At 42.2% G+C, this 24,940-nt stretch overlaps 1 protein-coding gene across 2 annotated transcripts in view; it reads left to right on the forward strand.

Moving 5' to 3' along the window:
• The window catches only part of CYRIA (CYFIP related Rac1 interactor A), a 106,255-nt gene that overhangs the window by 47,866 nt on the left and 33,449 nt on the right, over nt 1-24,940 (forward strand). For both annotated transcript variants that reach the window (XM_054475697.2, XM_054475698.2), the window contains exon 3: nt 23,116-23,195. In XM_054475697.2, coding sequence (XP_054331672.1) covers nt 23,126-23,195 — 70 coding nt within the window. In that variant the 5' untranslated portion in view covers nt 23,116-23,125. The remainder of the gene's footprint in view (nt 1-23,115; nt 23,196-24,940) is intronic.

Genomic DNA, 24,940 nt, shown 5'->3' on the forward strand with positions numbered 1-24,940 from the left:
CCAATTAACCTTGGTCAGCCCTCCTCCCTTCATCATAACTATGAGGGAATTGGGCTTGATCATGCAGCTTCTTCCATCTCTGAACTTGTCTTTAAGATACCCAACTCCCAAAAGAGTCCTTGAATCCTGTTGAATCCCACATGGCCTGGCAGGACCCTGGTGTGGAGTTTGCACTTAAACCACCACCAACAGGAAGCCCCGCTGGAGGGAGATAAATTACCTCTCACCTCTTCATAGCAGGCAAGGCCTCTGTCAGCCCTCAACAGACAACAGCTGATCTGGCTCACAGAGTGAAAGGGGCTCAGCGTGTACCCTACCCTCCTGGCTGCAGGCCTTAATGAGGCAGCTACCAGCCCTGTGCTGAGAGCTCTGGCGCAGCTACGATGTTCAGTTCCTTGGTTTCAGTTCTCTCTCCTTCTTCCAACCCTGTCTTTGTTCCTTCTTTGGGTTGGAATCTAGGAGAACCGGCTTGGCAGGGGGTTTTGGCCTAGGCCTGATGGCAAGCCTGCCTTTCTCTGTTTGGAGCTGTAAGCTGGCAGTACACTGGCCCCAGGATGGAGACTGCACTGACCTGGAAGTAGGCAGAGTCCTGGGGTTGGGGCCAGGTGCACACTGGCAGAGGAGTTATGAAGAATCGTGACTGCTGAAACCAACTTGGCCAATGTTTCCTCTAAGGACCCCACTTGGTCATCACTGCTTCTCTTAGGACTTCGTTTCTCATACCTCAGCTCTTTCCTGTCTCCAGACCTGAAGGCTTGACTATGCTGCAAATCAAGGAAGAAGGGGAACAGCCATCTATCAATCATCTTCAGTTGCTATAATGTGTAAATACAAGGAGCCTAGAAACTTGATGACATTTGCAGAGGCACACGTAGCTAGTTTCAGGACCCCCATATAACAAATATTGTACATGTTAGTGGGCTTCAGGTAAGATTTGCTTTAATTGTGGTCTTGATATAATCCTTTGTAGTGCTGCGGTTACGAGCCCAGTCTCTGGAGCCAGATTCTCTTGGGCAAGTTTTCAAACCTCTTCATAGGACAGTTTCCTTATCTCTAAAATGAGAAGACTAATAGCACCAACCTTGTAAGGGTTCTGGGATCACTACCTGAGTTAATACAGGTAAGCATTTAGAAAGGTGCCTGGAGCACTGTAAGGACTCCGTGATTGTTAGCAATTTTTATTTTGACTTAAAGCCTCGGTTGAATTTTCTATTAGAAGCAAGCGTCTGCAGTACAACGCAGGTTCAAACACTTGCTGACCATTTATGAAGCATCTCCTGGATGACTGAGTTGCAAAACCGAGGCCAGCATCCTGACAGATATCAGGATGAACACCCGGCAGACATCCCTAGTGTGTGACGCCATCTGTGCCCTTCAGATAACCAAGGAAAGGTCTTAGGAGTCCAGAGGCAGGAAGGTCCTCTGAGTGAGGAGTCCTCTCAGAGGGAGTGAGAGGCCCAGAGTCAGTGTGGAAGCAGGAGCCCGGGGGAGCCAGGGAAGGCTGGAGAGTTGACAAAGGGTGACGTAGGGAAGGATGCCATTGTGAATGGGATAGTGGGAAACCAGCCAAGGGGAGAGGAATTGTTCAACAAAGAGTTTTTGGTGCTAGTGTGAGCAGTAAGTTCTACTTGAAGCCTTTTCAGTGCAAATGCCTGCAGGCCCCAGGAACAGATCCCTCCACTTTGCCCAGCCCTGGAGTCAGGAGGAGGGAGATGCAGAATGTTCAAGTGGCGGGTTCCCACCATGAAGGACAGAGCAGGCCACCACTCTACGGCCAAGTGAGCACAGGCCTCCTCTGTATGCAGCCTGAGCCAGGACAGCCTCGTCCCCTTGAGGGACCTGACAAAGACTGGCTTGTTCTCCCCTGACATCAGGCCTCGCCCTCAGGATTGCTCTGTCCTTCTGGGGCAAGATCTCACACAGTGATAATCAAGCGAAACGGAAGAGAAGAATTGAGTGAAGATGGTTCCAGGCATCACCATGCCAACCCTGGGCCTGCGGAGGGCGCCTGCCCTGTGTCCCGTCTGCACCTCCCAGTTTGCACCAGGGACATCCCAGTGGTAGAGCTGCTGTTATCGGTTCAGAAAGACCAGCTTCCTGGTCACTGAGCCACCAAATGTTACAGTAACATTCAGTAATAGCTGCAATATGTAGGTTGACAGTTTTCTGCTTTTGCATTGCATTTAGTGATCTAGATTTTCTATGATAACAGAGATTTCTGTGGAGAGTTGAACCTTGGAAATTTCATAAAGCTTATTTTTGGAGGGATCTGAGGGATCATGGGCTCTACCTCTGTGCGATCCTGTTTGCAGGTGAAGAAACAGGCTGGGAGAGTGGAGGCAGTGTTGGTTGTAGAAAGAGTGAAGACTTCATAGCCATCTAGTCCAGCTGAAGGACTGAGATATTGTATGTGAAGCACTTAGTACAAAGCCCAGCCTGCAGTGGGGGCTCAGTAGGTCCTATCCCTGGTTACAATGTAAACTTTCATTTGTGCCAAGTGGGACCAATCAAGGGGCCCACTTGTAAAACCAAATGCATACTAAACCAGTAGGAGAGGAACTCCGGATCTCGGGACCAATCCTAAAACAACCACTGGCTACTTGGGGGAAGCAGAAAAGAAGGGGATATGACACTGGGACTTCAGATCTTTAGTCAAGTGCAGTGGTTCTCAAACTTGAGGACACTGAGGATTTGATTAAAATGTAGATTTGCGTTCAGCAGTTCTGACGTGGGGCTTGAGAGACTGCATTTGTAATAAGCTCCCAGGTGGGTGCCAGTCTCCAGACCATGCTCAGAGCAGTAAGAGCCTAGAAAACTCAAAGAAAAAAAATAAGCCATTTTGTATTTCATGGTTAGAAACAATTTATGCAGAATTCATTGCCAGAGCTCCTTTATGGACGAGAACTACTGGCTCCTGTTTGGAGCCTGATTCAGTCCATCTAATGGAGTCACACAGAAGGGAATGGTCTTCATGAGTTCCAGAATCTTGCTGTGCCGCAGTGTCCTTATCTAAAAGCACTACTCTGCAGAGAGATTTTGAAGATGAGTAAGAGCCAGCAAAGAGCTTGGCATCCAGTAGGCATTCAAGAAAAGGCAGCTGTGGAGAGGGATGTGGCACCTTGCCAAGGCCATACAGCTGCTACGTGGCAGGTGACCGGGTGTCTCCACACTCCTTCCTCAGTGTATTTTCCATCCTACACTGAGCACCAGAGGACCTGAGATTATTTTGTGTAGCTGAGCTGGGTTGTCAGATGATATGAGCTGGGGGGCAACTCAAACCTCGTGTCGGAATCACAATTTGCTGTCTTCAAGTGGAATGAAGAAATAGCCCAAACAGTGCTGGATCTGTCTGGGAGGCTTGCAAGCTCTCCAGAGGGTGAAAGGCAAAGCGTTCGAATGTAGAGGCCTGTGTGGCCAGAGACAGCAGCCTGGGAACCCCGACGACAGGGGAAAGTTTAAATCAGGATAGAGCATGGCTGAGTCATCAGGAGCCAGGCTGGGCTTACACAGAAATTCGGAGATAAACTTTGTGCGTTTGTTTGTTTGGTTTAATTGTGGTCTTGGCTTATCAATCTAAACAGGGAAGTTCCAACGAGGGCTTTGCTGCCTTCTCTTGCAGATTGCAGATTTCCTGCAGGGACATCCTCCATGGGAGCAACTTGTACCTTTGTCCATCTCCCATCTGTCCATAAGAGCAGGCTCGGGGGTACAGATCATGAATTGAGGGTCTTCAACTATGTGCATTTCCATTTCCAGAGTATTTTCCAGACCCAAAATATAATTTTAAGTGGAGGTTTTGTTTAAATGAGTTATAGAAACTCATTCTGATAAGCTCGTGGTAGGATTCTAACCTTTCTTTTTACCCTTAACTTGAGTGAAGTTGATTCAGCCACAACACAGATGTTTTCCTCAGTGGAAAACGTGATTTAAGAAACTAGTTGAAGGGGCTGGAGAGGATAATTACTAAGCCAAATGGCTAAGTCTATTCATGTTTCCTTCTCAAATGTCATAGCCCCGTTTTCTGGCAAAGTAGTCAAGATAGATGCTTTTGAAATGACCTTGAAGCGGGAATTGGGTTACTACATTAAGTAAGCATTGGCTACTACAACTGTGAGTTTAAACACTTTTTACAAATGAGGAGAATCACGTTTAGAAAATATTCAGGATGTTGAACTTGATACTTCTGCTTTGTCCTTTTTTCACAAATTTTTACATTTGTGTTCGGTACCTACCTGACCAGGTCTGGCATTTTTAATGTGAGATGATAATGCCCCTTAGTGGATAAAGTACTTAACTGCAAGCTCTTGCATTTGTCCAAAGAAAAGCTCTCCAATTTAGCAGAAATATACAATATAGTAACTCTTCAAACTAACCTACTGGAGGGTAATTGTGAGAATTAAATGAGGGCATTTGCATGTAGCACTTAGCATAGCATCGAGTGCAGGGCTGACACTCAGCGAATGGCTGCTGTTAGTGTAGTTATCGGATCATGAGAATTTGATTTAGATGAAGGCTTTTTTTCCCTTTATTTATTTATTTATTTATTATTATTATACTTTAAGTTTTAGGGTACATGTGCACAATGTGCAGGTTAGTTACATATGTATACATGTGCCATGCTGGTGCGCTGCACCCACTAACTCGTCATTTAGCATTAGGTATATCTCCAAATGCTATCCCTCCCCCCTCCTCCCACCCCACAACAGTCCCCAGAGTGTGATGTTCCCCTTCCTGTGTCCATGTGTTCTCATTGTTCAATTCCCACCTATGAGTGAGAATATGCGGTGTTTGGTTTTTTGTTCTTGCGATAGTTTACTGAGAATGATGATTTCCAATTTCATCCATGTCCCTACAAAGGACCTGAACTCATCATTTTTTATGGCTGCATAGTATTCCATGGTGTGTATGTGCCACATTTTCTTAATCCAGTCTATCATTGTTGGACATTTGGGTTGGTTCCAAGTCTTTGCTATTGTGAATAATGCCGCAATAAACATACGTGTGCATATGTCTTTATAGCAGCATGATTCATAATCCTTTGGGTATATACCCAGTAATGGGATGGCTGGCCTTTTGAAAGCAGGGGAATGAGTCTCCTTGGGATTTCAGTGTCAGGGTCCTCTGTGTCTGCTCAAGTATGCATTACGAAAAGGGACTGAAGAGAATCATGTCCTCCCCTGGGACGGGACTACCCGCTGGCTCTCCTGCCCAGAGGTGGAGGCAGTAAATACCTGAAAATGCACTCCTGAAAATGCATGGAAGTCTCCCAGCCTTCAGCATTCTTCGAAATTCCTTCAGCTGGAATTTTGACTTAAAGGAGTGTACTAGTTCATTCTCACGCTGCTAGAAAGACATACCCAAGACTGGGTAATTTATAAAGGAAAGAGGTTTAATTGACTCACAGTTCCACATGGCTGTGGAGGCCTCACAATCAAGGAGGAAGACGAATGAGGAGCAAAGTCACATCTTACACGGTAGCAGGCAAGAAAGCTTGTGCAGGGGAACTCCCATTTATAAAACCATCAGATCTCATGAGACACATTCACTACCATGAGAACAGTATGGGGGGGAACTGCCACCATGATTCAGTTACCTCCCACCAGATCCCTCCCATGACATGTCGGGATTATGGGACCTACAATTCCAGATGAGATTTTGGGTGGGGACACAGTCAAACCATATCAAGAAGCACCCATAAAATGAGCATCCACCTCCGCTTGGTGGGGAGACATTGCTATTTTGCAGCGTCTGTCCTTGAAGTTGGACTTCTCACGCAGCTCAGCCTCCTGCAGCTGATTGGCTGCTTCAGAGGCCAGAGCAGAGATGGTTCTGCAGGCTTGTCATCATGAAAGTAAGTCTCTGGCCATCACATCCTAGCAGTGGGTGGCAGGCTCTTCTCAAATCCTGCTGTCTTTTTTAGAAGTTAATTTGTGCATCATTGAGGACATATTTCACTTTCTTGTTGACTCAAATTATCTTTCTTTAAACTTTCAAGCATAGCATGAGATTTTTAGCTATATCTTTATTAAACTGAGTGTCACCATGGTGGAACCATTTTTATTCCTCCCCTCCCTTCATCCCACCCTCTTTTTTCCTCCTTTTCTCTTTCTTCCTTATTGCCTTCCTTCCTTCCTTCTTCCTATCCTCTCACCCTTTTCCCCCCTCCCATCCACATGCCCTCCTTTCCTTCCCTCTTTCTTTCTAAGTAGTTGCCTGGAAGGACCTCAGGCTGGAAGGACTTCGGTTCTGATGGTGGCCTTCACACTATCATTCTTCAAGTATTCAGCCACACACATTCCCTGGGTGGCTTGCTGTGGATTCAATCACAAGTAAGTTCCAGTTCCCATCCAGGGGGTCTTCACCTCCTAGGAGGAGAGACAGGCAGGTAAGCAGGAGTGACCAGGAATGTGGAAATGTGGTGGGAGAGAGGACACAGGGGGCTGTGGCACAAGGTGCAGAGGGCAAGGAGTCCCCGCTGCAGGACTGGGACAGGCATTGTGGCCTGGCAGGAAACTACTTTCAGAGCAGGCTTAAGAGCCACACAGGAAATCTGGTCCCACTACTTCAACATAACCAGAAGATTGGGAGCTGGCAATGGCTTGGCTTTCACAGATCTTAAAGCCAACCCTGTGACAGCTGCCACTCCAGAGACCCCTCATGTCCAACCTCCACCACCACCCCTGCCCCGCCCCTCTGCCCAGTACGTGTGATCTCAGCAGATCCCAAAGTGAAGGACGTTGGGCTCCCTTCTTCACAGCTCACAGGTGTCTTGGCAGTGGGATGTTCACTGGGAGTTTCTCCTTCTCCTCCACCTCAAGCTACAGCCCCTTTCTGCAGGAAACCCTCCCAAACTATTCTAGTCCAGATGAGGCACCTCCTCTTTTAGACTCCTTTCCCCAAACACTTTGCCTTTACCCAGATCACAGTCCTCACTAGAGTCTTCCTCCCCATTATAGTTGTCTTTGAATGCAGATTCTCATCCTTACTGGTCCTTACTGCAAGAGCCATGTTTTATTTAGCCCTAGTCTCTAAAAAGAGCAATGCTCGTGTATTTATTTCTTTGACTGGTCACCAGATTTATTTATTTATTTTTTGAGATGGAGTCTCTCTCTGTCACCAGGCTGGAGTGCAGTGGTGCAATCTCGGCTCACTGCAACCTCCACCTCCTGGGTTCAGGCAATTCTCCTGCCTCAGCCTCCCAAGTAGCTGGGACTACAGGCACATGCCACCACACCCAGCTATTTTTTTTCTGTATTTTTAGTAGAGACAGGGTTTCACCATGTTGTCAAGGATGGTCTTGATCTCTTAACCTTGTGATCTGCCCGCCTTAGCCTCCCAAAATGCGGGATTACAGGTGTGAGCCACGGCCCCTGACCTAGTCACCAGATTTCAACGCTGTATTAAGAACTGTGCTAGGTACAGGGGATGGATTGATGATTAACACCTGTCCTCAAGAAGTTCAACAGATAGGTGTAAATATTATATTTTTGATAGAAATATATGCAAGATATACAGGGTATATATATATATATATATATATATATATATATATATATATATATATATGTTGGGACTAAAAGAAGTCAATCCTATTTTTGAGGCAAGTGCCAAGGATGATGAGAGGTGATGGACAGAGGGAGGATCAGCAGAATTGAATAAAATAGGAAGTGAAATGTGGGTAGTTAGGTAACTAAGCAGAGCCTATACAGTTTTGCCAACTATACAGAAATTTTGGTTATGCTTGTAATTTCTAGGAACTTCACAGAAGTTTATCATGTGTTCCAACTACATGGGGCAGTGTACATAGGCTGCCGAAGCCTTGGGATTTTTGAGTCTCAACTTTATCATCTGTACCTAAACAGGACTGGGCCACTGGGCTGGATCAGGGACACTTCTCCCTGTTCTAGAATTCTAGGATTTTATACAATGAGAATGTCAACAATTCGCAAAAAATATATTCAGGCAACCTAATGCCAAACCATGTGCTAATAAGTTAATTAGAAATGGACACAATTTGCTATGAGTTTCCACAGCCCTCTTGCCCTGACCAGAGGCCACAGGCCATGTCTTAAGCCATTTTCTGTTTCCCAGAAACATCTAATAATAGTGCAGGAGTGTTCGACAAAATAACATAGTGGCTTAGACTGCGAGTTTTCTGGTATGATGGGCTGTGTTTAAATTCCAGTTCTGCTGGTGATTAACTGAGTTACCTTAGGCAAGTTATTCACTTGCTTCAGTGTTCTCATTTCTAAAAGGGAGATGGTAGTAGCACAGAATCTTGAGTTTGCTTTTGGCTTTAAAGATGACACTATATGTATTTAGCACAATGCCTAGAACAGAATATATGCACACTCTGTGGAAGTTATTATTATTATTCATCTTACTAAGTAAGCAGTAAGTACTCAATTGCATTTTTTGTTGGCTGTAAATCAGTACATATTGGCAATATGCTCTGTCTGCCAAAATTCCTCAGTACCATCTTGGGTTACATCAGTAGAGGTTTACTGTCCAGATGGAAGCGAGATGCAGTCCTTCTGGTCAGACCATACTCAGAGGCCTGGAAACGGTTCTGGATACTACACAGTAGTAGATTCTCTGACCAGTAAGAGTGTGTGAATAAAATATCAGGATGATCTGAGAACCTCTTTTCCCCTGTAATATGGAGGAAGAAGCATACGTTTTGTTTTAGGAGGAGAAGCGACAGGGGAGTCATGGAATATGTCCTTATTTATTCCACATATATGTATGGAATTCCTTCTCTGTGTCAGGCCCTGTTCTAGGAGTTGAGGGTACATAAATAAATGATGATATATACTAAAAAGAAAGGCAGAGTTACTGGGGAGTGGGAGTAAAATAGTATTTTAGACAAAACAGTTAGGTTGAACTCCACTGAAAAATAAATCCCGAATGAATATGTAAAGAAAATCTATGCAGATTGTGGAAAAACATTCCAGGCAGAAGGGCTAGCAAGTGCAAGGGTCCTGTGGTAGAAACATGTGGTCTCCAGCTGGAAGCTGAGGTCTGAGGAGGGGTGAGATGACATGCCCAGGGTCTTGTGGCTAATCCATGTTACAGTTGAGATGTTGATATTTAAAGTCAGACTTTTCAGACAGCAAAGCTCATGCCTATTGCACTGTACTCTTTAGACAAGGGAGGGAGAGAAGAGCCTGGGGCCCCAGGGGTCCCCCTTGTGTGCTTTATCCCCGGTATCCCTGGCCCGCAGTTCCAGAGATGACCAGCAGAGGGTACCATGCACCGGGTTTCCGCTGCCACTGCCTGAAGCCATGTTGAATGAGCAAATGTCTGCAGCCGCCTCTGTGAGATCTAAATGTCTCCTTGGCAGGAAATCCGCGAGGAGCACGGCGGGGTTGTGCAAACAGCCTTACAATGTCCGCTTGTGTGTGTACTCGCCTTCGCCTGCATCGCCCACAATGCTCTGTGTTTTTTTTTTTTTTGGATAATGGGGCTCTGTGGACCCATGTGCCTTGTCATGCAAAGGGAGTGACCTGCGTTTGTCATAAATGGGCTCTTGTATGATTAATAGCCATGTGAATGATCCCGCCGCAGCAGCAGTTCAGCACCCAGCTTCACCTCTTCACTGACGTGGTGGTCTGAGTCGGCTTTCTTCTCCAGCTCCAAAGCAACAGTGCAGGATTTATTGCTAAAAGGGCAATGACTTGTTTGCGCTGTGGTTGCAATTTTTGAAATGCAAGGCAGGGGGCGCAGATACTTATTTGTTAGGACCTACTGCATGCCAGATGCTACACTAAGAACTTCTACCTGCATTATCTTACTTACTTAGTAACAATACTAAAAAGGGAATATTTTGATTTGCATTTTACTAACAAGGGAAACTCAGATTCAAAAGAGTCCAATGACTGTCCCAACGTCTCCAAAGCTCATGCTGTTTCCATGAAGTGATTCCCTTTCCTTTTTAGAGTATAGCTTAGTCCGTGGTCCACACTACAAAACGCCGTCCTCATTCCACTTGGCCATCTATAAACTGAAATTTGCGATCTTAAAATAGATGAGGGATTCCCTCGTTTCTGGGCTTCCGTGTATTTATTTTACCTCCTGAAAATATATCAGTCTGCATGTGTGCATTTTTCTGAGAAAGCCCGTTTTCATCAGATTTTCAAAGTAGTCTCTGGTCCTAAAACAAAAGGGCCAGTCACCCAAAAGTGTTTATATTTGGGGAAATGCTTATTTTTCTCTGACCGGTTTCTCTCACCAATGATTGTTTTCTCTACTCAGTCTGTGTGGGTGACGTCTTTGTTGTTGTTGCTGGATAGTGACTACTTATCCAGCCCTTCCCATCCATCTCAGTGGCCATAAATGAATAATGCCATGTGTTGGACCCTGCTTGGTGGTTGAGCGGGGAGGAGTGGTTGAAATGGCTAAAACACTGACAGCCAGTCAGAGATAGCCCCTGCAAGAATCCACAACAGCAAAGGTACTTACTTATGCCTGGGGTTTGGGGAGGAGGTTACTGGGAGAAACGACAGGCCGTCTTTAGCTGTTCAAGGCAAAAGGAACAGTATGAGCAAAAAAACAGAGGCGAGGACCGGGCACTCTGGCTCACACCTGTAATCCCAGCACTTTGGGAGGCCTAGGCAGGTGGATTACTTGAGGCCAAGAGTTCAAGACAAGCCTGACCAAGATGGTGAAACCCTGTCTCTACTAAAAATACGAAAATTAGCCAGGTGTGGTGGCACACACCTGTAATCCCACCTGCTTGGGAGGCTAAGGCAGGAGAATCGCTTGAACCCGGGAACCTGGGAGGCAGAGGTTGCAGTGAGCCAAGATAGTGCCATTGCACTCTAGCCTAGATGACAGAGCAGACTCCATCTAAAAAAAAGAAAAAAGACAGAAGCAAGGAGGCAGGAGCCCTTCCACTGTCATATTCTGGTGTGGCTTATGTACAGAGTGATCAGAGTAGCTTCAGCAGAGGGGCAGAATCTTGAAAGAGAGCTCTAAGCCAGGCTTATAGCTTTGCATATCAAGTAAAAAATTTACCCACCTTTATTTGACAGCCAGCTTAGCAGGCATTTATGCTAACCATGGCTAACTTCGTCGACTCAGCTAACTCTGTATTCTATTTGCTCCCTGGATTCTGTCTCAGGAAGTAGCACCCCCCACCCGCCCCTCCCTGCCTGACAGGCCCACCTCCCACCACTCTGCAGACTCTCATCTCATCCACCTTCCTGTCCCAGCCTTAGGTTGACCATCTGCACAGCTTGCTCAGGTACCAAGCCAGGGCTTTTATTTTAACATGTTAGTTTTGTTTGCAATGATGAGTACATCGAAACAAGGGCAATTGCTCCTTTCGGAAGCTAGAAACAAAGGCAGAGCCGCACCTGTCTCTGAGATTTCAATTGAGGTTTTGACACTCTGGACATTCTTGATGCTTGAGATTTCACGGAGCATGCTAATCTCTCTTGGCCTCAAATTCTTCAGGTTTTTTGTACGTGATGGCTTTTATTGGATTTTTTTGTTTTGTTTTGGTGCCAAAATAATTTTTTATATCCTCCTGCACTTTCCAAAATAAATTTGACCTAGGAGCAAATTTCCTTTGCTCCTTTGCATTGACATGTCAAATCCACAGCCTCCTTTGGTACCCAGATGAGCTCCAGTTTAAGAAAACTCAACATCTAAAAACTTTCTTAGATGTCAACTCATCCCAAGGTCCTGGGGCCATCGAATTCTGCCCCAGAATTTGGGGTCTCTGGGGCCCCTTGCCCTGCATGGGGTACCTTTCCCTTTGAAATTAAGCAGAACGGGCCTGGGTAGGCTGAGAGTGTCCACCTGCCTAGGTAAGAAACAGGTGTCTCAAGCAGTTTCCTCATAAGCATGTTCTTGATTTCCCAAGAGAAAGGGGACGGATTCACTAGTGACTTCCCAGCAGTGGCCTGGGCCAGAGCTGAGCCCATTTTGATTGCTCCCATGTCACTAGCATTTGAAAGTGGGGGACACATTGACTTTCATTCCCTAAAAAAGAATCTAATTTTGCGCTCATTTCTTAGGTACTTTTTGCTGCTGTACTATTGATGTTTATGGAAAAATTAACTATGATGAGGTAATAGTCTATTTTAGAAAACTGAACTCAGATATTGGAAGAGCTATTTTAAACCTGCACTTAATTGTTCAATTCCATAATGGTTTCATGGCTTTTTTTTTTTTTAGAATTCCCATGAATTGCCTTACAACTGGACTCTAGCAGCTTGTATTCCATGGGGAATGCCAAGCCCTTTTGAGGGACACCATGGTATTAATGATCGATGAGAATATTCAAGGCATTTTCTCATTTGAGTGCCATTACTTGTAGTGTTAAAACGTTTTGAAAACACATTTTAGCCATTAACTCATTTTTATTGTCAGATGAAAGTGCTTAATAGACTCACTCCACTTCAGTTTTCTTCCTTCATCTTGGAATGAAATCATCTGTTGGATTCTTGGCAATACATTTGACAACGGAACAGAAAACCTCATGACTTCATTGCAAAAAATGGCAGATGGAGCAGGGATGTGCAGCCCAGCCCCGCCATCTAAAATGGCTAACCTGGTTTAGCAAATACAGGCTCCCAGAATGTATCAACTGAGCTACTTCATTCCAGTGGTGCATATTTTTCCCCAGAAAAGCAGTTGCTTATATCATTTAAGAAATGTACCTTTAGATGAGAAGTATTTTTTAAGACCACCTATTGACATATTGTAAGCTGATGATTAAATGGAAGTGGGTAGTTCGTTTTACTTGTAATTCAGAACAGTCAGATCGTGTACATGTCGTATACGGGGTTCTGTGGTGACCAGGAGAAAGCGTGTCTGAGTCATCTGAATACTAGACATGTCAGGGCTGGGCCCCTTGCTCCTGGGACACCCACTGGATGCCAGCCGATGGTTGGGTGGAGCCAGAAGTGCTGCTGGCTTTGCAGAGCACTGTGGGACATCTGCAAGCCTTTGATGTCACTGACAGCAGTGGCCGTCCTGGCTGCCCATCAGGATTTCTCCAACTCTGAACCTTGCTGATAAGCTTGAAAGGTAGATTGTCTTAATTGCCCTCCTAAAATCACATCCAGTCTCCAGAAACATTCCTAAAGCCAAAACTGGACTGTTTTCCTCTACTCTGTTTTCTTCTACCCTGCTGGGGAAATCTTGTGGCCCCATTGTAGCTAGAAGGTCAGACTTACAGTAAAACGAAGTGAGGTAGCAGGTGCAGATGAAGGCGCTGGCCTGACGACGTGAGAGGCCAGGTCACACTTGTAGCTCTGCTCCCAGCCCCACACAAGGCATAGCCCAGGTGCATGTTCCTAGACTTCAGGATTTCAAAAACCAGTAACATTTCCAAATAAACCGGGCATATTTAGGATATAATTACAATTTCCAACATAAATAAAAACCTTGTAACATAGAAGCGTTTGAATAACTTTCTGAAAGGCTCATGACGTAGGCTTTATTTTTCTCATTTTGCCTTGGAGGGCTTGGGAACCACCAGTCAGAACAATCCTAAGGATTTATTTTTCAGTGCTTACTACATGCCAGGCCTGTCCTTAAGTGCTGGGAATACAAGGAGGTGTAAAAGCAGCCCTGTCCCAGAAGACAGGGAGATACAGGAGAAAGCGTATGTAATTATGGTTTGCTGCAATAGGCACTGTCGCATGACACACAAGGTATGTTAGGTGAGCAGAGACAAGGAGCTCCCTCACAAGAGTAGCTTTTGTTTTTACTGGTGTAGAATAGAAGGGGAGGGAGGGCTCAGGGGGTCCTTCCAAGGGTCCCGATCTTCACCCTCCTACTTCAAAGGAGGTGTGGGGCAAGCACTTGCCAAGAGCTGGTGCTTAGATGTCAGATAGAAGGGGATTCCAGTGACCCCGATCTGTCACTGGTGAGATGCAGTAAGTTTCTAAGTCTTTAAGATTCTTTCTTTATCTCTGAAACTGGGATAACAGCAGTAACTATTTCATATGGTTGTTGTAAAAATTAAAATATGGCGATACATAAAGCACCCTCCTCACTCTAGTATGCAAATCATTAAGAATGTTAAGCAGACAGAGCAGCATGTGCAAGGGCCCTGAGGCAGTCAAGAGCGGAGCCACTCTAGGGACGGGATGTGCAGGGCAAGGCTGGAGTGGAGGGAATGGGGTCCAGGCTTTCTGTGCCCAGTGCATTCATTTGAATGCATTCTATCCAACAGGCACTGGGGAGCCACAGAAGCATATTAAGCAAGGAAGTAGTATCTCAGATTTGTGATTAGGAAAATGGCTCTGCCGGCAGCATGGAAATGAGTAGAAGGGAGACAAGACTGGTGTCAGGAAGATCAAGTTGGAGGCTATTTGCGGGATACTGGCAAGCTCTGCCAAGGGTATGAATCAGGAAAATCAAATTGAGAAGGAAGGGAAGTGTGCAAATTTATTCTGGACCACCAGTAAGGGTGTCCTTATTAGGGAGCAAAGAGCATTCTGAGTTCATCATGTCTTAGAAAATGAACTTGATGTCCCATTTACTCTTTGTATTAATGGACAGAGCATGAGATTGAGAGCCACATCTCTCTTCTAGTCCCTTCTTTGACCCTAATGTGCTATGGATTCTTGGACCCATTCTTTTTTTGTAAAATGAGAGCTTTAAAAAGATGACCCCAGTCCTAATGTGGAGTGTATTCAGATTAAATTTGGGGATGTAGGGGGCCTGTATATTATGAAGTCCAGGACCCATCTGGAGGACCTTGGGAAGGACACTTACTATACCTGGTCATGGAGTTCTTATACTGGTAAAATAGGTCCAATGATAACTTTTCTGCCTTTGACATATGCTCATACTGAAGATAAATGCGGTCAGACACATCTTTGACAAAGATGTGAAATTATATAAATATATGTTATTGGTGTATTCGTGGTCAGTCTGTAGTTTAAATGCTATGTTGCCAAAAAAAAGTTGGATGAGTCCGGACTTCCTTATTCCCAAAATGTTGTTATAGGTAATCTGAGTCTTCGATTTCTTAAAGTCTTTGCACCAGAGATGCTAAAGATTATAGAATCTGGAAGGTATTGGGTCATTCAAAATGATAAGAAAATCTGTCCCTTCTGATAGAGGTCTTATTATCTGTTAGAGATGAGTATTATTGTCTTTGACTTTTAAAAAAAATGTTAGAAAATAAACCCTGGTATGCCTGCTGTTGTATTGATTTATTTTCTCACCTTCTGTTCATTATTGATAAAAAGTAGCATTGGCTTAAGAATTCTTCTTTCAAATAGTCATAACCGAAAAAAGAAATCTCTTAGGAGCTTGTGATCTACTCATGAAGGTTGAGCATTGAAATTTTGGTATACACAGGCAGAGGTCATCATTCACACTGCCCTGTTCCCTGGGCCTGCTTCCTTTGATATGTCTTATTTACAGAAAACAAATGAATTTCTCCATAAACCACAGTCACTTCTTTCTAAAATAAACCCTGCTTGATTTCATTTGGTTTTATACTCTGGGAGTGCAGCTAATGCTATCAACTTATTTTTCTTCTAAACAAAAATAGAGTTGCAAATAGGGAAAAACAGTGTCTGTGTATATGAATTCTTTTCTTTTTTTTTGAAAATGGTAATGTGACTAGAGAATTATTTCTTAAAGAGAGTCATGGTTTTCCACTGAATAGCCTTAAAGCCAACTCTCATAGAAGTGGTTTTGAACTGAGAGCCAAGAAAGTGGTCATAGAAAATACCATGAGTACATCCAAAATTGTCACCCATTAAAGATGAGTGCCTCCCTTGGCAAGGGCATGCAGGCGGGCTTTAGAGGCACTGCTACCACTCCTAAAATGAGTAGAGAAACACCCGTCTTCTGGACTATTTGGGGGAAAAAAATTGAAGAACCTATTTCAAAATACTAGCACAGTAAATGAATCTTGAGGAAGAAATTCTCTGTTTTTGGAGGATTGAGGAGTCACCCAATGTGTATTCTGTGTTCCCTTCACACTCAGAGTCCCCCCAAGCCCCCTCAGCTGGAGGGCTTCTCTCAGCCAACCCAGATTCCCAGTATTCTTCACGTCTGGGTGGCGGCTTGCTTCTTCTATCGAGCAAACTCTTCCAGAAGACTTCACCCCACATAGTTTTCTCTTTTCCTTCATTTCCTAAAGAAACACCTCCCTTCCTGTACATGCTATTGAGTAGCACTAGTGTAGATCCGACCCCTTTGGAATCTAATGGAAGCTATGGGCTGTCTCCCCAGAAAAAATGAGCATGTTCATTCAACAATACAGCACCCTACACATACCTTCAGCTGACCACACTCTCTGAAGTCCCCAAGCAGGGGCCTCCTAGGGATGTGGAGCCCCAAGACTTCTACTGTGCAGAAAAGAGCATAGTCTTCAGATTCACAGATTTTCAATGTCAAATGTGACTCTATCTTTCATTTTCTTGTAGTATTTGAAAAATTGTTTAGCCATTTGAACCTTCTTTTTATCCCCCCAATCAATGTGATGATAATTATAGCTACCTGATGTTTGCTGTAAGGTTTGAATGAGATAAAGTGTGTGAAAGCTTCAAGTATAGTGCCACACACACAGTGGGCACTCAATAAAATGCTGATGCTCCTCTTTCTCTCATAAATTATAGTAGTAATAACTATAATTACTCTGTTACTTAATATGTACCGGGGACATACTATTATTTTCACATTCAATTAATATATTCGAGTACTTACGATTTATCAGGAATGTGATACGTGCTTTTAGATAGATTAAATTGTTTAATTTAACTCGTGCTGTTTCCCTAAATAGAATGTGCATCACCTGAATGCGGAAGCCATGTCTTCTCTCAGTGCATACCCCACCTGTAAGTGCCCTGGAGATTGAGTAATTCTCTCAGAGTAATTGTTAAAGGTAGCATTTTCATTAGAAAACCAAAGGAGAAAGAAGAAACTTGCCACCCGAACTGTTATCAGATTACCTTTTCGTGGGATAGGCATTGCTTTTTCCTTTTATTTTGCTGTCACCAAGAGAGTCAGTGTTGAGGAAGATAAAGCAGATCTCCTAGGACCGGAGCGGGCAGCCACCCCAAGTCCCCCACTTCAGAGTGCTAGAAAATTTACTTGTTAACTCTTTATGCTTTGGCATTTCATTTCTTTTCAGTAGAAGTATTTATGAACCACTTTGGTTGGGTTTTCTTTATTAGACATTTGTTTTCCTTAGACTTTGTGCTATATGACATGGGGTACACACAGACACAACTGTTTGGTTAAAAAGTAAAATCTGGCCAGGTGCGATGGCTCACGCCTGTAATCCCAGCACTTTGGGAGACCAAGGAGGGTGGATCACCTGAGGTCAGGAGTTCGAGACCATCCTGGCCAACATGGTGAAACCTGTCTCTACTAAAAATACAAAAATTAGCTGGGTGTGGTGGCAGGTGCCTGTAATCCCAGCTACTTGGGAAACTAAGGCAGGATAATTGATTAAACATGGGAGGCAGAGGTTACAGTGAGCTGAGATTGCACTCCAGCCTGGGCAACAGAGTGAGACTCTGTCTCAAAAAAAATAAAGTTAAATCTTCGATGATAATCCAAGTATTACTAAAAGAGTAACCACACCATTCATATTTTTAAAAGCATTTGTTTATGTTCGGGAATTTTGCATTGAAAATGGGTTTTAATTTTTGTAGAATTACCTGAAGTCTCTATCACAAACTTATATAAAAATTGTTCTTTTGAAAATTTAGTTGTCTTCCATAAGAATTTATATTTTTTAATCAGCTTCTACACTGAATTTTAATAATTCTTAGTTTTCCAATCTCTAATAATATATATCTGCCCCATGTATATTTTGAATATGAAATAAGAAAACATATCTAAAATACTGTGTCTTGTGTGCAGAAAAGTCTCTTTCAGCTATTAATGCCTATAAGCATTTACCAGGTTATAGTTTAATGTGGAAAAGATATACATAAAGGACCATGAATCTCAGGACACCAATCTTGAAAAATAAAGAAAAATGGAAATCATATGGAATCATATGATGCTGGGGACATTAATCCATTTATTGGATTCCCTGAATATCTTAAACTATAAGAGGAGTTGTAATGTTGAACAATTACAGGTAATATTTGCCCAGCCCTTTACAGTATACATGGTGCTTTCACACTCAGTTCATTTAGTCCTGACAAGAGTTCCATGCAGGAGATACTATTATCGTACTGTTGTGCAAATGAGGAACCCAAGACTCACAGCTACAATGACTTGCTCTGGAGTAACAGGCAGTTAGATGGTGCTTTATATTCTTGAGGCTCTTTCAAGCACTCTTTTCTATGATCCTATTAATGTATTACTTACAGTACACACCTTTTTGGGTAAGATTTGGTGTTCAGAAAATACAAACAGGTTAAACTAGAGAAGTACAGCTTTTTGTTTTTTTCTTTTTTTTTCTTTTTTTTTTTTTTGATTGAAAAACAAGGAAAAAGTCATGGCTAAGAGAGAGTCAAGACAAAGAGAAACCTCCTCTGTTTTCTAAGAGAAGAGGCTGTTTCACAGTAGAAGTCATATTTGAGAATGAACTGAGTCAACACATCATATTGTTACTTTGGCCTACTCTGCTTCAGATTCTCAAGACTGTGTCTTAATCCCTGCAAGTTAGTCCCAGCTTACAATGCATGGGAAAATAGACCCGGCCAATGCCAAGGACCAGTGACCCAGATGCCCAGACACCTTCACTTCAGTAGAGAAGGGACAGAGTCCTGGAAAATCTAGGCAGGGAAGACTTGCACCTCTAAGAGTAAAACGCCTCCCAGAAAGGACATGGATGAAAGGAGGACCACCTTCCAATGCCACTCTCCAAAGCAGGAAACATCCAAATAAAGGATGTTGATTTTCAGGACCCCATTCCTTCACGAGTGCTTATACAACTGGTATATCCTCTCCCATCTCTTCATCTGGTAGCCAAGACCTTGTACCAGTTTGAGTATCCTTCATCCAAAATGCTTGGGGCCAGAAGTGTTTTGAATTTCAGATTTTTTTAAATTTTGGAATATTTATATCATACCTCTTTGTTGAACCTTCCAGACACAAAAATCTGGAGTCCAGTGAGTATTTCCTTTGAGTGTCATGTCAGTGCTCAAAAAGTTTTAGATTTTGGAGCATTTCAGATTTCAGGTTTTTGAAATTGGAATACTCAACTTGTACTCTCTGTCCTTGCTCCACCTCTACCAGACCCTCCCCACAGGAATGAATTTAGATCTGAAAACTTCTATGTGCACCAGTAGTAGCTACATTATGTCCTGGTAGGACTTCAACTTAGAAATGATTTCTGAAGTTGCCGAGGGAGTCATTGTGTGTGTGTGTGTGTGTGTGTGCATGTACATGTGTATATGTGTGTGTGTCTAAAGTAAGCCCAAACTTTACAGTATACATAACATACTATATTTAAGTATTAAACTCAGATACTCAGATTAAAGTCCTCCTGGGAAGCTCAGAGTGCCTGCTGGATTGCCATATTCCCTCTGATATAAGCTCTCACACCATAGGAAAAAGTGGTAAACTGACATTCCTTGGGATACACCCAACAGCAGGTCACATTAGGAGGGTATCCATGGAATCACCAAATAAAATGTAGAAACCAGAATTCCCAGCCCTTCAGAGTACACCGCAACCAAGCTACTCTGCCACCCATCTGGTTGTGTAACCACAGCTCTGCCAATGGGAGCTCTGAGACTCAGCTCATCCTCAAATATGACTTCCTCTGTGAAACAGCCTCTCCTTTTAGAAACCAGAGGAGATTTCTCGTTGTCTTGTCTCTCTCTTAGCCATGACTCTGTCTCCTTTTTTTCAATTAAAAAAAAACTGTACTTCTCTAGTATAACCTGTTTGTATTTCCTGAACACCAAATATTGAAGGGGACACTTCTTTGCTTTGGCTATCCAGGAGCAAACGATAAGCCATCTCCAACAAATGTTCTGGATGGGATGGCTTATAATTCATCTACTTCTTGCCTCTACCTTTATCTTACTACTTCACTTTTACTCTCCTACTCCCCCTCTTCCATTATTTATTTGCATTCTCTAATAGTGCATAATAACCAAAGTTATTTTATTGAATGAGATAAAATAATAAAAAATAAGCTCTATATGAATTATTTAAGCTATTTTACAAGTACTATGGTAATAGCAACGTATATTTTGTATTCACTGACGAGCTGCTTGAAAAAATTGGAGAGTAATCTGTCATGCAGAATATGGATGAGAGGCCTTTCCAAGTGAAACTCTGGGTCCAATTAAAAATAACTGTGATGTCTACTAGGTGACCATCTGCATGATGGTGGACCAATTCACTTTGCAGATCCCCCTAAACCAGAAGACACTCCCATGAATTCTTACCAACCTTGGAGTGGGGCAGTAAGCATCAAATCATTTGGCCATAATGAGATGAAACACTTGTTTTCTAGGTTCCATGGGACTAGACTTTCTACACAGTGTCCACAGTCATTGTTCTAGAGGTCCTTGCTTGAGAGGTGACACTTCTAGAATCCTGAGAGTTTCAAGTAATTAACCTTGGTTGATGTTAGAATGATGTTCAAAAATATCTGATGATATCAGCCAATCCACTGAGATAACCTTTTGAAGAGACAGAATTCCACAGCCAATATTTGGACATACTTTTACATGTGTTTGTTTCTATCTGTTATGAGTTTCAAAGGCTTGGCATATCTTCTACTCAGGTACTCTGACAGTAAAATCACATTCAGGACAGAATTTTAGGAGGCAGCCCAATCCATGCAAGTCTCTTATGACACATTCGTAGCACAAAACTAAGAAACCTAAGGATATTTAACTTCCATTAAAGCACTTTGTACGAAAGTCAGTACTCCTACAAACAGTAAAATCATCTTCCTACAAGAAGTAACTCCAGACCTAATCTGAAATTGCTCATTAATCTGGAAACAGATCATTTCCTAGAGACCCAGGAGGTTAGTGAATGCTGCGCAGTGGCAGGGATGGACTCTACCAGCCCAACCTTTAATTTGGCAGAACCTACCTCACACAGGGTTTTGCTCAAAATATATTAAAAGGTAATGGGCATAAAGGCAGGGAAGGAATGTAAGAATGACAGAAAAGACAAAGAATAATCTTTGAGAAGAGAGAAATATGGTGTTTGCTTTCCAGAGTGTGTGTGTGTGTGTGTGTGTGTGTGTGTGTGCATGCGTGCATGCCCAAATATATTCCTACAACTTAAGGTGGGAGATGTCTAGGATGCGTCTAGCCCAGCCTTCTGCCCCACACATAATTCATTTTTCCAACGATGTTGAGGGCTGTTATAGCATTTTTCTACTTAAATATCACCAATGAGAGAAAACTCACTATTTCACTAGGCAAGTCACTTAATATTCAGACAACTATAATGTTTAGAAATTTTTTCTCATCATTTCTCTGTTAGTCTTCTCTTTCCTAGCACAACATACAGCCTATTATAATCCATCTTTCATAGGCTAATCCTAAACAAGCATTTGAAGGTTGTTAGGATAATCATGATGATGATGATGATGATGATGATGACTATCATCATCATCAATAGTAAAAGCACGTAGTTTTTCTTGAGCACTTCCTGTAAGTGCTGTGCTAAGCATTTTATGCTTTTATCTCATTAATTCTCACAACTTCATGAAATAGATCCTTTTCAAAAGTTTATTTTACAGATGAGGAAACTGAGGCTTACGGAGATGCAGTCTCTTGCCCTGGATAACAGAGGTAGTAGAAAACAGCTGGGATTAGACACCGGCTGTCTAACAAAGGATAGACTACTTAAACAGTCTGTCTTCTGATTTCATGTTAGTGATTTATATCAGGGAGTGTCTGCAAATGTGTGTTTTCCCAGCGGAGGATTGTGGAGACGAGATCCCACCACGTGCTACATATCCTCATGCGCAGAGTCATCCTTTTAGTGCATTCTTCTCTCGCCACATCTTGCTTAGAATGGTGTGTTTTTTAAAATTCCTTGTATCAACATAAATATTGTTGGAAACTATAGCCATAGAAAATTGAAGCCCAGCAGTTTCCTTGCACCAGTTCAGTAATTTTTCAAACTGATCCTTCACAAACTGAGATATCTGAGGCACAAGAGTTCACTTACAGCAGAGTTAGAGGAATGTCTTCCCCAGAACACATTAGATGCCCAGCATCTAATTGCGCCTCCGTAATATGTGTTGAATGAATAAGTGGATTGATGACTTCCCTAAGAAGATAGTTTCATGTCTAGAGCTGAGAGCAGGAGAAATTTTTCTGTTTATTAAAAAAAAGCCCTACATTTTAGTTATTCTTTTTATTAGGTTGAGACTGCTGATACGTAACAGGCTTGTAATTTTCTGTTGATTTGACTCACCTTTGCACATGTCTTAGGCTGCAGTTTTACTGAGAGTAACTTTTTGGGCATTATGCCTTTTCATTGTTAAGCTTCCAGAAGTATCCAATCTCATTACCATTGAAATATCAGATCACAAGATCCTCTAACTTGCCTGGGAGCCACTCCTCTGAGAAATCTGGCCCCTTATACATGTTAAGAGGAGTTCCTGGCAGTGTAAATATATGTTTTCTAAACTCTATTCCTCGTGAGCTTTCAGGAACTTACTTTTTTGGACAGGTATTTTTAAAATGCCCTCTTCGTTGTCTTGTCCACTGATGTGACATGTTCCACATCTATCTAAAGGAAACAAAGCAAAGCCGAAACATTTGCTGTAAGGATATAGGGGATTAGGAAAAGTGGAAGGGAAGCACTTGGGAGAATATTCCTAAACTTTGTCTCCTGTAACGAAAATACCTGATTCTTTTCATAGACTATTCTTTTTGTTTTTTTTTTAATATGGTGAATGAGATATGGACTGCAGGTGTATTCTCGAGAGAGAGATTGTAACACTTCCATCATTGTCATACTTTGTGTGGCTTAGGCCACATGTCCCTAAGTTTTAGAGACCCAACACCTCAGAGATATTTATCTGTCACCAGTTTAGAAATAAGTTGCTACATTATTTCTCAACCCCTGAGTTGGAGATGTTTTCTTTCTGGTCTTCAAAGGTAGCTATGGGGGGCCCAGGGATATTCATGCAAGTCTATTTTTTTATGTTGCTAATGGTATTTGGTTTTGTGTTGCCTTCCCTAGGTTTGCTGGGATGGGAAACCTGCTCAAAGTCCTTACCAGGGAAATTGAAAACTATCCACACTTTTTCCTGGATTTTGAAAGTAAGTTCCAAAAATTATAATAATGGAAACATTTTTACATTCCTTATAGTTTGTTGATAAGGAAGTTATAACGTAAATATTTTATATCATAGTTGAATCAAATCCAAAGGTCACTGTATTAGTCTGTTCTCATGCTGCTAATAAATACCTGAGACTGAGTAATTTATAAAGGAAAGAGGTTTGACTCTCGGTTCCACATGGCTCAGGAGGCCTCACAATCATAGTGGAAGAGCAAGGAATGTCTTACATGGTGGTAGGCAAGAGAGAGCTTGTGTAGGGGAACTCCCTTTTATAAAACCATCAGATCTTGTGAAACTCCTATTCGCTGTCATGAGAACAGTATGGGAAAGACCCATCCCCATGATTCAATTGCCTCCCATCTGGTCCCTCCCACAACACGTGGGAATTATGGAAGCTACAATTCAAGATGAGATTTGAGTGGGGACACAGCCAAATCATATCAGTCACTATGCATTTTTTTTCTGAAATCATTTCTAATGTCATTTTCCTTCTTTTTTCCCCAATTTTTAAGAAATCCAATGGAAAATGTGTTTAATGCACCCATGGTTTTCTTTGATTTTAGAAGTGATCAACTTTTGTAGCCCTAGCATAAATAGAGGATCATTTTAGTCTTTGCTTTCCTTTTGAAGGTCGTAAGCCCACATTTATTAAGTGCATACAAAGGAAAAAAGATGTGAAGAAAACCATCACGTATTTTTCCTAAAAATGTTTATGAATTACTGTATCACATTCCAAAAAAGTACTAAGGACAGTAATTTACAAAGATTCATATAAAACAAATATTGCTAAATGTGAAAGAAAGTTGTGATCAATACCAGAAATAAGGCTTACAGAATATTTATAGTCGTTTCCTTTATTCTTTATGTATTATTTGATTGTACAAACCATTTCAGGATTTTGACATATATCCCTTTTACCCAAAAGGTTATGTTTCTCTTATCAAAAACTACATTTTCCTCAGGTGAAATGGCTTAAGAATCATGATTGAAAAAAGACAGAGACTTTTCCTTATTTTTTGATTGAATATATTGACAAATGAGAATGAGTATATGAATGAGGAACATTTATTTATGTTTGCTCAAACTAAGTTCATGTTTCTTCCTTAACTGTCATGTTCACCCCTTTCCAAAATTCCAATTTCACAATAGCAGGCACAGTTAAATGTCTTTTTTCCCACTAATCACAATCTGTTGCACACTCTAATGTGCTTTAAACTTTAATTTTTCAAATATTTTATCTCCATTAAAAATAATAATTGGAACTTCCTTGCATATAGATTAAACCTTCTAACAGAAGTTTGCTAAGGAAATGCTATAAGACCCTTCTAAGGTGCACTAAACCAAAAGTGTAAGCTCCGTAGGTGTATTTTTTTGGGGGGTTGTCTTTGGCAGGTTTTAAATAGCTACTTGAAAAGGAAAAGTGTCCCCAAAGCTTGTATATTCTGAAAACACATTTAATCTAGTTTATAGTCAATGAAAGATGCCTTGCTTCTTATTTAAATCAGCATGCTATGTTGTTGTTATTGTTTGGCTTGGTTTGGTTTGGTAAGGGGTTTAGCTAGAGGCAGAGTGAGTTGATATATCAAACAAATGGGCTTTTTTACTGGTTTAACTTTTGGTATTCCTCTAAAAAAAACCACACACACACACATCTACACACACACATATATGTTGTTAAAAGAATGGTTTATTAATTTTTTTAAAAAATGTACAAAACAAATTATC

The sequence above is a fragment of the Pongo pygmaeus genome, chromosome 12 (genome assembly GCF_028885625.2).
Source record: "Pongo pygmaeus isolate AG05252 chromosome 12, NHGRI_mPonPyg2-v2.0_pri, whole genome shotgun sequence".
Classification (NCBI taxonomy): Eukaryota; Metazoa; Chordata; class Mammalia; order Primates; family Hominidae; genus Pongo; species Pongo pygmaeus.